This window comes from Etheostoma spectabile, chromosome 3 (genome assembly GCF_008692095.1).
Source record: "Etheostoma spectabile isolate EspeVRDwgs_2016 chromosome 3, UIUC_Espe_1.0, whole genome shotgun sequence".
Lineage (NCBI taxonomy): Eukaryota > Metazoa > Chordata > Actinopteri > Perciformes > Percidae > Etheostoma > Etheostoma spectabile.
The window spans coordinates 34616964-34628698 of record NC_045735.1 but is presented as its reverse complement, the minus strand read 5'-3'; the positions used below and the strand labels follow the sequence as shown (position 1 = coordinate 34628698).

The 11735-nt window shown below is 45.0% G+C and overlaps 1 protein-coding gene across 1 annotated transcript in view; it reads left to right on the top strand.

Annotated features, from left to right (window-relative positions):
• The window catches only part of LOC116687056 (malignant fibrous histiocytoma-amplified sequence 1 homolog), a gene marked incomplete in the record, with an annotated part of 11148 nt that extends 6060 nt beyond the window's left edge, over positions 1 to 5088 (top strand). Inside the window, 3 exon segments of the mRNA XM_032512143.1 lie at positions 41 to 257; positions 4279 to 4449; positions 5076 to 5088. Of these exon segments, the coding sequence (XP_032368034.1) occupies positions 41 to 257; positions 4279 to 4449; positions 5076 to 5088 (401 nt within the window).
• Between the last annotated feature and the right edge of the window lie 6647 nt (positions 5089 to 11735).

Sequence of the window (11735 nt, the reverse complement as noted above, 5' to 3'; positions counted from 1 at the left end):
GTGTGTGTGTATTGTCCTCTCGTGTTACGTGTGCGTGGAGATTGTTTCTGTCTCAAAACGACGTTTGAAGACGGAATCGTAGCCGTGGTGACGCAGCCCCTGATCTGGTGCTTGTCCGTGCAGGAGATGCAGGTGGAGGAGCTCGGCGCCGTCAGACAGACGCTGCAGGCCGACCTGGAGACGTCCATCCGCCGCATCGTGGACCTGCAGGCCGCGCTGGAGGAGGTGGAGTCCAGCGACGACAGCGACGGTGAAAGGTAAGCGGCTGGAAAACCTTTCAGTACCAATACCAGGACTCTGATACTGATACCGGTTCCTAAATTAACATTGAAAAGGTTAAAGTTACAATATTAAACATTACAGCTTTTTCCTTTATGTATGTTTCAGCTCGTTCCCAGTGAGCCCCGCCTCTGTGTAACTTAGTTTTTCCTGCGTGTCTTTACGACCTGTAACGTTACACAGCCAATCAAAAACGTTATTAGATATTAGTAGAAGCATGCTGTGTGCTTATTGGCTCACTCACGCTGATGAGATTAACCCCTTAGGTAATGGAATTGATTAACCTTTGTATTGTATATTGGGTCAAATTGACCCATTTCAGATTTTTACAAGAAGTAAAATGGAGCAAGTTCCATTTTTTTCTACCTGAAACCAGCGTCCTTTCCTTATTTCCTGTGATAAACATGTATTCCTGACTCAGAACATTATTCTGGATATGACACTTATGTTGTTTCCATAGTGGATTTTTAACATGAATTATAACTTATGACAGAAAACGAACCCCACTTCCATGTTTAATAGTGTGCTAGTAGAGACTGATGCATTCCCTAAACATAGATGTTATCCCAGCTGTTGGAAATGGAGATAAAGACAATATCTTTTAATAGATTATAAAGGAACATTTTATTTCAGAATTAATATTTAAAACCCCAAATAAGTCCCGGGTCAGTTTGACCTGAGGGACACGAGAGGGTCCCGGAGAGAAGACAACACCAGGGTCAAGCATTATTACATGAGAAGATTTGATTTAACGTCATTATTGGCATGACAGCGATGCGGCTGAGACAGAGTGCAACTATACAATAGTTACCAACAATATGAATTCAAAGCATCCAACTGCATTCATATTGTGGGGCAATTCACTCTAAAAAATAAAATAAAAGCAACAGATGATTTCTAGTCCCTTTGTGTTTAGTCAGCAAGTCTTCTTCAGCCTCCTGTTGTCCTGAATTACTCACTTACTTGAAACTGTTCATTAATTCAACTCCGTAATGTTGACCCTGAAATGGCGGAGTGATATTTGAAGGGATGTGCCAGGTGTGCACAAATGGCTCTGGGTGAGTTGTCATGCTGATTTGAGCCCGTTCTAGATGTCTAGTTGACCAATCAGATCGCCTGGTAGGATCTCCTTGGTGTACAACACTCGATACAAATCCCTCAGGTGCCCAAAAAGTATTGTTTGGTACCTAGCACGAACTGAGGGACTAATCCGTCCCGTCTGTTTGTGTGAACTCAACCTTTTCACCCCTCTGCCCTTCACTCCAGCGTTCAAACGGCCGTGGAGTCGTTGACTCGAAAGAAAGACCTGTAAGAACCTCAGGAATGTGTGTGTGTGTTTGTGTGTTTGTGTGTTTGTGTGTTTGTGTGTGTGTGTGTGTGTGTGAGTTGACCATTGCATCAGGCCTTGAAGTGTCATCATGAAACATCGCATCTACATCTCTCTACAACTAGTTTTGGCTGTTGAAGGTGTGGTTGCGTCCGAAAACGCACACCGTGCGCTACATACTCAACATGTCTGCTATTGTTCAACGTACTTTTGTGTGAACAAGCAGTAGTGTTTGTCTGTCTTTTTCCGGACGGTAATTATTAGTGTTCGGGGGTTAGGGCTGCCCTCCAGCCCGGTCTCACGGCCGTTCTTGAAGTGGTCACGTGGCCCGTTGTTGTTGCATGTCCCGTTGTTGTTGTGTCCCGCGTCCCATTGTTGTTGTGTTGTGCGTCCCATTGTTGTTGTGTCCCGTGTCCCATTGTTGTTGTGTCCCGTGTCCCATTGTTGTTGTGGCACGCGTCCCATTGTTGTTGTGTCACGCGTCCCATTGTTGTTGTGTCCCGTGTCCCATTGTTGTTGTGGCACGCGTCCCATTGTTGTTGCGCGTCCCATTGTTGTAGCATGTTCCCATGTTGTCACATGTCCCATTGTTGTTGTGTCCCGTGTCCCATTGTTGTTGTGTCCCGTGTCTCATTGTTGTTGTGTCGCCCGTCCCATTGTTGTTGCATGTTCCAATGTTGTCACACGTCCCGTTGTTGTGTTGCGCGTCCCCTAGTTGTTGTGTGTTCCGTTGTTGTTGCGCGTCCCATTGTTGTAGCATTTCTCATTGTTGTTGTGTCGCCCGTCCCATTGTTGTCACACGTCCCGTTGTTGTGTTGCGCGTCCCATTGTTGTTGTGTCACACGTCCCATTGTTGTGTCCCAATGTTGTTGTGTCCCATTGTTGTTGTGTCGCGCGTCCCATTGTTGTTGTGTCCCATTGTTGTAGCATGTCTCAGTGTTGTTGTGTCGCCCGTCCCATTGTTGTCACGCGTCCCGTTGTTGTTGTGTCCCATAGTTGTTGTGTCGCGCATCCCATTGTTGTTGTGTCACACGTCCCATTGTTGTTGTGTCGCGCGTCCCATTGTTGTTGTGTTGCCCGTCCCATTGTTGTCACGCGTCCCGTTGTTGTTGAGTCCCATAGTTGTTGTGTCGCGCATCCCATTGTTTTTATGTAGCACGTCCCATTGTTGTTGTGTCGCGCGTCCCATTGTTGTTGCGTGTTCTGTTGTTGTCGTACGTCGCTTTGTTGTCGAATGTGCTGTTTTTGTTGGGTGTGCTGTAGTTTTTGCATGTCCCATTGTTGTCTTGCAACCCGTTGTTGTAGCATGTCCCATTGTTGTCTTGCAACCCGTTGTTGTAGCATGTCCCATTGTTGTCTTGCAACCCGTTGTTGTAGCATGTCCCATTGTTGTCTTGCAACCCGTTGTTGTAGCATGTCCCATTGTTGTCACACATCCCGTTGTTGTGTTGCGTGTCCCATTGTTGTCATGCGTCCCGTTGTTATTGTGCCATGCGTCCCGTTGTTGTCACACGTCCCATTGTTGTTGTGTCGCGTGTCCCATTGTTGTTACATCAGTGTACTCAAATAGATTAAAAATAACCATTTGAGATGTGTAACCATGGCAACCCCTGTCAACATCTGCTCTAGCAGCACCGCCAGAAAATGCTTCTAACACCAAAAAAAGGGAAACAACTAGACAAACTTGACAAAATAGATTTTAACATGTAGAAACTTAAATTAAAGTGTTTTTAATGTCGAAGCGCTGCCTTGGTTGCTGTTTCGAACGTGGTCGTTACTTACGCATTGCATTATGGGAAATGTATGCCGGCGTTGTGTCCAATGTTGGCACACTGAAACATTTCACTGGAAATAGTATGCAATTCATGTACCAATCACACTAAGGTTTCAGACATACGGTTTTAGCTAGTAAATAGCATGTTAGTATGGAATTTCGGACGCAACCAGTGCCTTTTTGTCTTGAACCACTGAGGTGATGTCTTGTTCAGCGTGGCTTTATGAAGCTCAATGTGAATCCAAAGCTTCTTCCACATGTTCAGCATATTTTGGGACAGACCTTGATGTGTCAAACTTAAGAGGAAGCTTTGTTCCTGCATTGTTAAAAAAAAATGATGCAAGGAGATTCAAAGAAATACAAAGTTGATGCTTTGACTGCGAGTCAAACTCTGTCCTCTGACAGATGATCAGTGTCTCTCTGATTAGTGTCTCTCTGATCAGTGTCTCTCTGATTAGTGATTCTCAAATGAGGATGCGGCCTGAGCTCTAATCCTCCCCAAACTCGCAGTGGAATCATCAGCTGTTTGTTGAGCTGCAGCCTGTAACGTGGGCGTGTATGCTTACTCTAACACGTGTGTGTAGTGAATGTGACATACATAAATTACCTATGTTGTTAAGTGTTGTTTCACACTCTGCTGATTAGACATGTAATTTACTGCCGTTAGTCCCTGCATGTAATGATAACTGTTTGGGGACCACGGCCCCTTTAAATGTTGGGAATGCGTGATGACGTGGAACGCTACGGGGTTTGCATTAGGGACAGCGCATTTTTCTATCTGTGTGTTTTAAAAAAATAAATAACCGAGACACGCATTCGTGTGCTCAACGTGAGTCTTGCATCTTGCTGCAATTTCCACATGTGCAGAGCTGTGACAAAGTGGGATTTTGCTCTGCAGTGACTCGGTGTCCAGTGTCGGGACAGAGGACGTAGGAGAGGGGATTCGTCATTGGCTCGGCGTGCCCAGAGGAGCGTCCCGTGGGAGTGGCTCCCCCTACGGCAGCAGTACCATCAGCAGCCAAGGGGGGCGCCAGTCTGTCGCTGACACCATGAGCACCTACAGCTTCCGGTACGCCCCGTCCTTTTATTTTAGTTTATTTCTAGTGTCAAAATATAACTGAAGTTCTCTCAGGACACTTTACAGATAGAGTGGGTCTAGACCACATGCTATAATTCACAAAGATCCAACAATTCCCCCTCAAAGAGATAGCATTTGGTGCCATAGCTGCATGAAAAACTTCCTTATAACAGGCAGAAATGGCAGAAGATGGCCCTTGACGGGTGGCTGATTACTGAAGAACTGGAACTGAACTATTCTCAATAAATGATATATATATATATATATATGTATTTGTATATTTTTATACAAACTTTTCTCTGCCAATTTGCTGTTTTCTCATTCATTAATTGAGTATCTATTGTTAAGGAATGTTGGTCACACAAACATTTCATTTTATAGACGTCTTCACACTCAAAATATTGCACATTTCATGCTCTTTGTTTAAAGCACTGTGCATAATTTTTAATTTGAAAACAGATGTTTTTACATATTTTAAAATTATATTTTTGAGACTTGACTAAAGTACTTTTTGTTTTCTCTTACTTTGTTTATTGTCACTGTTATACATCGATATACGTCTTTGTATGAAAACCTACTTGACAATAAACCTGATTCTGACTCATGCTGCGTTGCAGACACAGTTTGTAGCCCGTAAGTTACGACTTCAGGTCACGACTCACAACTTGGTAGCGTTCCAGGCAAAGCCACAACAAACCCCTCTAGCTAGCATTAGCGTTAGCTAGCTAGCGGCTACCTACCATTGATGTTAGCTAGCGTTAGCTGATGCCAGCGATTTCTAGTCTGTGACATATTTTGGGCTCCATGTACATTACATTTTCATTTTCCGTAGTACACAATTGTATGTGTATTCTTTTGATTACAATGCGCGGAATCACTTCATGTTGCCTATTTATGTATATTTATTTCTCACTTTTAATCACCGGCGTATGTTGAGAATCAACAGGGGTCGCCATTGTTGTTTATGTGTGTGTAACTGGGAGTAACAACGCTCTGGTATGACTTCACGAGTAGTAAGATGCGGGTTTGACCGCCGTTCCAAGGCACTTTCACGGGTAGAAGGTTGTGAAAACACGAGTTACGTGTTGCCTGGAACGCAGCATAAACTATTAATTGATTATGAAAATAATCCGCATATTAATCAATAACAAAAGGTGACGTGGGCTTTGATGACAGAGGCAGTGTCTCTTTTCTCCCTCTAAAGATCTTGTGTGGACCCTGATGACGAGCCCTCTGAGGCCGGCGGAGGGGGAACCAGAGGTCTCGGTCGCGCCCCGTCCTCCTCCGCCCTGTCTGAGCTGCTGGACGGACTCCGCAGACGCCGGGCGGGCGCCGACCCCAGCGACGGAGCCGGCAGCGCCGTCTCCCTGCCGGTGTACCAGACGACCGCGGCCTCCACTCTCAGACGGCGGGCCTCGGCCCTCTCTCTGGGCCCAGGCGACCCGGAGCCCCGGCCCGGCCCCGGCATCCTCAAACCGCCTTCCCCGCTGCTGCATCGCGCCGCCAGCGCTCGCTCCATCGGCGACGCCCAGACATCCGCCGCCGCCTCTACAGCCGGAGCCAAAATCTCTCGCTTCAACTCCAGTGAATCTCTGTCTTCGCTTCCCTCGCTGCCGCGCCTCTCCTCCTTGGCGTCCTCCCTCGCTGCTCGCCACCACCCCCCCTCCCTGTCCATCCCGGAGGAGGATGCGGATCAACCCCGCCGATCGGTGACCGTGGAGCGCTCCCCTCAGCCACTGAGGCGGTGCATGCTGGGGAGTCTCGCGTTGGAGGACGGAGGCGAAGGCGCCCTGGGCTCCGAACCCATGGTGTTCCAAAACCGCCGGCTGATTGAGGATAGTGGGCGTGACGACGCGGCCTCGGACATCCTTCCCGCCATCCGGAGAGCCCAGTCCGCCAGCAGCCTGGCCGGCTCGCTCAGAGGAGGCCGGAGGGCGCTGAGCGTCCACTTTGGAGAGCTGCCGCCGTCGAGCCGCAGCAGGAAAAGCTCCGAGACGGAGTCCTCCAGCTCAGGGGGATCGGGGGGGAGTTCCCAGGGCGGGGGGCCCAGACGCAGGTTTGAGAGGCCACAGGGAGAGAGACTGGAGGCGGAGGGCAGCGAGGGCGGAGACGTGGCTTCGGTAATGAAGAGATACCTTAAAAAGGAGACTGACTGAAGCAGATGAGGTGAGCTCTCAGGGTCTTTACTTAAAACCACGGAGGGGATTTTCTCCACACTCTTAATTTACATTTTCTTGCATCAGATTGTTTTTTCAATCAAGGGCCCCGTTTCCCAAAAGCATCTATCTTCAAAACTGAAAAGGTCTTTTCAAAAAGCATCATGACTTAGGACTAGGGTTGGGCAATATATCAATATTACATCGACATCGGAATATAAAACTACATATGGTCTTAAAATTTGGATATTGCAATATGGCATAAGTGGTCTTTTCCTGGTTCTAAAGGTCCCATGACATGGTGCTCTATGGATGCGTTTATGTAGACCTTAGTGGTCCCTAATACTGTATCTGAAGTCTCTTTTATATAGACCTTAGTGGTCCCCTAATACTGTATCTGAAGCCTCTTTTATATAGACCTTAGTGGCCCCCTAATACTGTATCTGAAGCCTCTTTCATATAGACCCTAGTGACCTTAGTGGTCCCTAATACTGTATCTGAAGTCTCTTTTATATAGACCTTAGTGGCCCCCTAATACTGTATCTGAAGTCTTTTATTTAGACCTTAGTGGTCCCTAATACTGTATCTGAAGTCTCTTTTATATAGACCTTAGTGGCCCCCTAATACTGTATCTGAAGTCTCTTTATATAGACCTTAGTGGTCCCCTAACACTGTATCTGAAGTCTCTTTTATTTAGACCTTAGTGGTCCCTAATACTGTATCTGAAGTCTCTTTTATATAGACCTTAGTGGTCCCTAATACTGTATCTGAAGTCTCTTTTATATAGACCTTAGTGGTCCCTAATACTGTATCTGAAGTCTCTTTTATATAGACCTTAGTGGCCCCCTAATACTGTATCTGAAGTCTCTTTTATATAGACCTTAGTGGCCCCCTAATACTGTATCTGAAGTCTCTTTATATAGACCTTAGTGGTCCCCTAACACTGTATCTGAAGTCTCTTTTATTTAGACCTTAGTGGTCCCTAATACTGTATCTGAAGTCTCTTTTATTTAGACCTTAGTGGTCCCTAATACTGTATCTGAAGTCTCTTTTATATAGACCTTAGTGGCCCCCTAATACTGTATCTGAAGTCTCTTTATATAGACCTTAGTGGTCCCCTAACACTGTATCTGAATTCTCTTTTATTTAGACCTTAGTGGTCCCCTAATACTGTATCTGAAGTCTCTTTTATATAGACCTTAGTGGTCCCCTAATACTGTATCTGAAGTCTCTTTTATATAGACCTTAGTGGTCCCCTAATACTGTATCTGGAGTCTCTTTTATATAGACCTTAGTGGTCCCCTAATACTGTATCTGAAGTCTCTTTTATATAGACCTTAGTGGTCCCTAATACTGTATCTGAAGTCTCTTTTATATAGACCTTAGTGGTCCCCTAATACTGTATCTGAAGTCTCTTTATATACACCTTAGTGGTCCCTAATACTGTATCTGAAGTCTCTTTTATATAGACCTTAGTGGTCCCCTAATACTGTATCTGAAGTCTCTTTTATATAGACCTTAGTGGTCCCCTAATACTGTATCTGAAGTCTCTTTTATATAGACCTTAGTGGTCCCCTAATACTGTATCTGAAGTCTCTTTTATATAGACCTTAGTGGTCCCCTAATACTGTATCTGGAGTCTCTTTTATATAGACCTTAGTGGTCCCCTAATACTGTATCTGAAGTCTCTTTTATATAGACCTTAGTGGTCCCTAATACTGTATCTGAAGTCTCTTTTATATAGACCTTAGTGGTCCCTAATACTGTATCTGAAGTCTCTTTTATATAGACCTTAGTGGTCCCTAATACTGTATCTGAAGTCTCTTTATATAGACCTTAGTGGTCCCTAATACTGTATCTGAAGTCTCTTTATATAGACCTTAGTGGTCCCCTAATACTGTATCTGAAGTCTCTTTTATATAGACCTTAGTGGTCCCTAATACTGTATCTAAAGAGAGGGGTGCAAACGTTAGATAAAACAAAGTGGTGGAGCAGGCTAGAGAAATAACAACCTGTTAGGTCCCTGTACAGGAAGCACTCGGTCACATCACATAACTGGCTGTGCGCGACTCCATTTTTTCTTGTTGTTATGGAAACGACAGGTCCAGCTACTCTGCTTGTCATCGATCGGCTGTCAAAAAAATACCTGACGTGGGTTTTTTTTTTTTTTTTCCAGAAAACACTTTTTCTGTCCAGAGCTGCACAAAAAGACGCTGGCGTTTAAAAAAACAATACATTTTTTTTTTTTTTTTTTTAAAAGACTCCAAGTGTGAACATAGCCTGAGGTGTTTGATGAGCACACGCCCAGACCTGCACCCCGTATCCACGGCTGCACATGCTCAGTTTACCCCCCTCTCTCTCTCTCTCTCTTCCACAGCGTCCTTTCTGCTCTGACCTCCTTGTCTTTGTCTCCTCTCCTCCATCAGACCCTCTGTGTGTCCACGTCTCGACAGACTGAAGACTGCAGCCAAGGCTGAAGGAAAACACTGAAAATACATTCGCCCTCAATCGGCTGTGTTTTCAGATGAGCACTGTTTGTATATGAATAAAAAAATCAAAATAACCTTTCGCTTTTTTTTTGAAATTATTCCATTTAGTTCCCATATTTGACATGAATCCCACTTCATATGCAACGTCAAGGCAGGGCTGTAGGACTCGAGTCCGGTCTTGGACTCAAGACCAGACTTGAGACCGTTTTTCCATGGTCTCGGACTCGCTAGTATTTGGACTCTGGACTCGGACTTATCTCGGTCTCGGCCCCTGGTCTTGCCAATCTGGCTTTTGGGCTTCTGGTCTGGACCGAGTCCAGGTGTCTTTATTATGTTGATAATAATATTGGAGGGGAAGTGAAACCCAAAATGATGGTCTTGATACTGTCATGCATAAGACCTTTATTCTGTCCTGGACTCGGTCTTGACTCGGACTCAAACCCTTTTTCCCTGGTTTTAAAGTTCCTTATATTGGACCCCATTCTTCACAAGCCACATGCTGTATCTCCAGAACATTCTCACACTAAAATGGCATTTTACAGACGGACACATCAGGAGAAAATGTCTCAGGAACAAACTCTCGCGAGATGTGGAATCACCGAGAAGCTAACGTCCGCTAACGTTCATGAACGCTTCCAAAAACTCTTCTCCGTGATGCAGAATAGGTCTTTCAGCTGTGTAAATATCAAACATTAGCAAAAGAACATATTAATAAGTTATTTAAATACAACTTTTCATCCATCCACACGACACACTACTCAAAATGAGCCCCCCCTCCCCCCCTTTAGGAGACAGGAGGTGCACTTATATAGTATAGTGGATCTTTTCCTGCCAGTTTGTACGATTCAGAGTATCAGGAAGTCAACAGACTGCTTACCCACAGTGACGAGCTTCCCAAACATGATCTAGTCAACAATTAAAATGTTCTGAAACGCTGCACACATGAACCGAGCCTCTGACCTAATGTGCAGGGTCACTGAGTTATTCATGACGTGATTTCATCTTGATAAAGTTAAAGTAAGCCTCTTGTGTCTGAAGGTTAAGGCCAAAACTGTCCACACTTCATTGGACATGTTCCCGTGCTCTTCGTCCCCATCTGTTAGCGCCCTGCAGGAGCCGAGCCAGAGTTCATCTGGAGGTAAGACCTTCTGCGAGTCCAACCCGTCTGCAGCAGGCGGGGCCCGGCCGAGGGGGGGCAGACGCAGGTCTGACAGGAAGCTGGCCTCTGCGTTACAGCCCAAATTAAGAGATAAATCTACTGCGTTCTGCAGCTCTAAGGGCTGCACTGGTTCTGTGTTATTTTTTCCCAAAAAAAAATCAATGAAGGCTTTTTCCCCTTGTGTTGTCTTCCCGACAACCATGAACATTTTTTTTTACATTTCTTTTCTTCAACATTATTGTCGCTTCTTTCCGACATTGTTGTCACTTTTTCAATGTTGTGGGTGCTTTTCTTGATGTATTTTCCAAATTTTTTTGTTGTTGATATTTTTGAATGTTGACATTTTCTGCACTTATTTCAACGACCCATTTTTTGTGACAATTTTTTTTTTTACTGAAAACGGGTCAATTTGACATGTCAACATTAGAAGAGTCTTTATTAGCACAAGTAGCTGTACTTCTACTTGAGTACAGGAAGTGAGTACTTTTGCCATCTATGCCAGGGACCCCCTATACATATGTTAGTAATAAATAAAGTTGCATATTAAACTGGGCTACAATAACATCTAGGGTGGCCCAAAGTCTCTCTACACACATTTTTTTGCATAGAAAGCTAAGCTATACAAAGAATAATTGTTGGCGTGATTTAATTAATAATCTTTTAATGTTGAACATACATGTGGCACGTTGTATTGTTACCTTAGTGACCACCTCACCCAGAGATCAGTACGCCTTTCATTAGTGGGGATTTATATTTGCTAATAATATGTTGGATTTATGTTAAGCCATTTTAAGTCTTGAAAAAAATTTTGAGGCCCTCCTGCACTGACTGAGGACCCCCTAAGGGTCCCGGACCCCATGTCGAGGATCTCTGCTGTAGGAAAGCAACTCTTATATTACCTCGTAGAAACAGACGTTTTTCCAACACAATAACTCTGCTAATTGAAACTTTACAGTGGCATTAACGATAGGTGTCAGGGCAACCAGGATTATTAGTTTATTTACAAGAGTATCTCCGGCTACCGATGATAGGATCTAGGATTATGGGTTTGTAATATTATGGGTTAACGTTATCTGAAGATCTGATGGAGAGTCCACACACTTTGTCTTGAACTCTGCACAGCAGCTTTACCCCTGTGTTGTTTTTCTGTCATCCATGCAATTTTTTAGTTTTTCTGGGCCGAAATTTAAAATGAATCCATCCATCTTCATCCGCTTATCCGGTATCGGGTCTCGGGAGCAGCAGCTCCAGCAGGGGACCCCCAAACTTCCCTTTCCCGAGCCACATAAACCAGCTCCGACTGGGGGATCCCGAGGCGTTCCCAGGCCAGGTTGGAGATATAATCCCTCCACCTAGTCCTGGGTCTTACCTGAGGCCTCCTTCCAGCTGGACGTCCCTCCACCTAGTCCTGGGTCTTCCCAGAGGCCTCCTCCCAGCTGGACGTCCCTCCACCTAGTCCTGGGTCTTCCCATA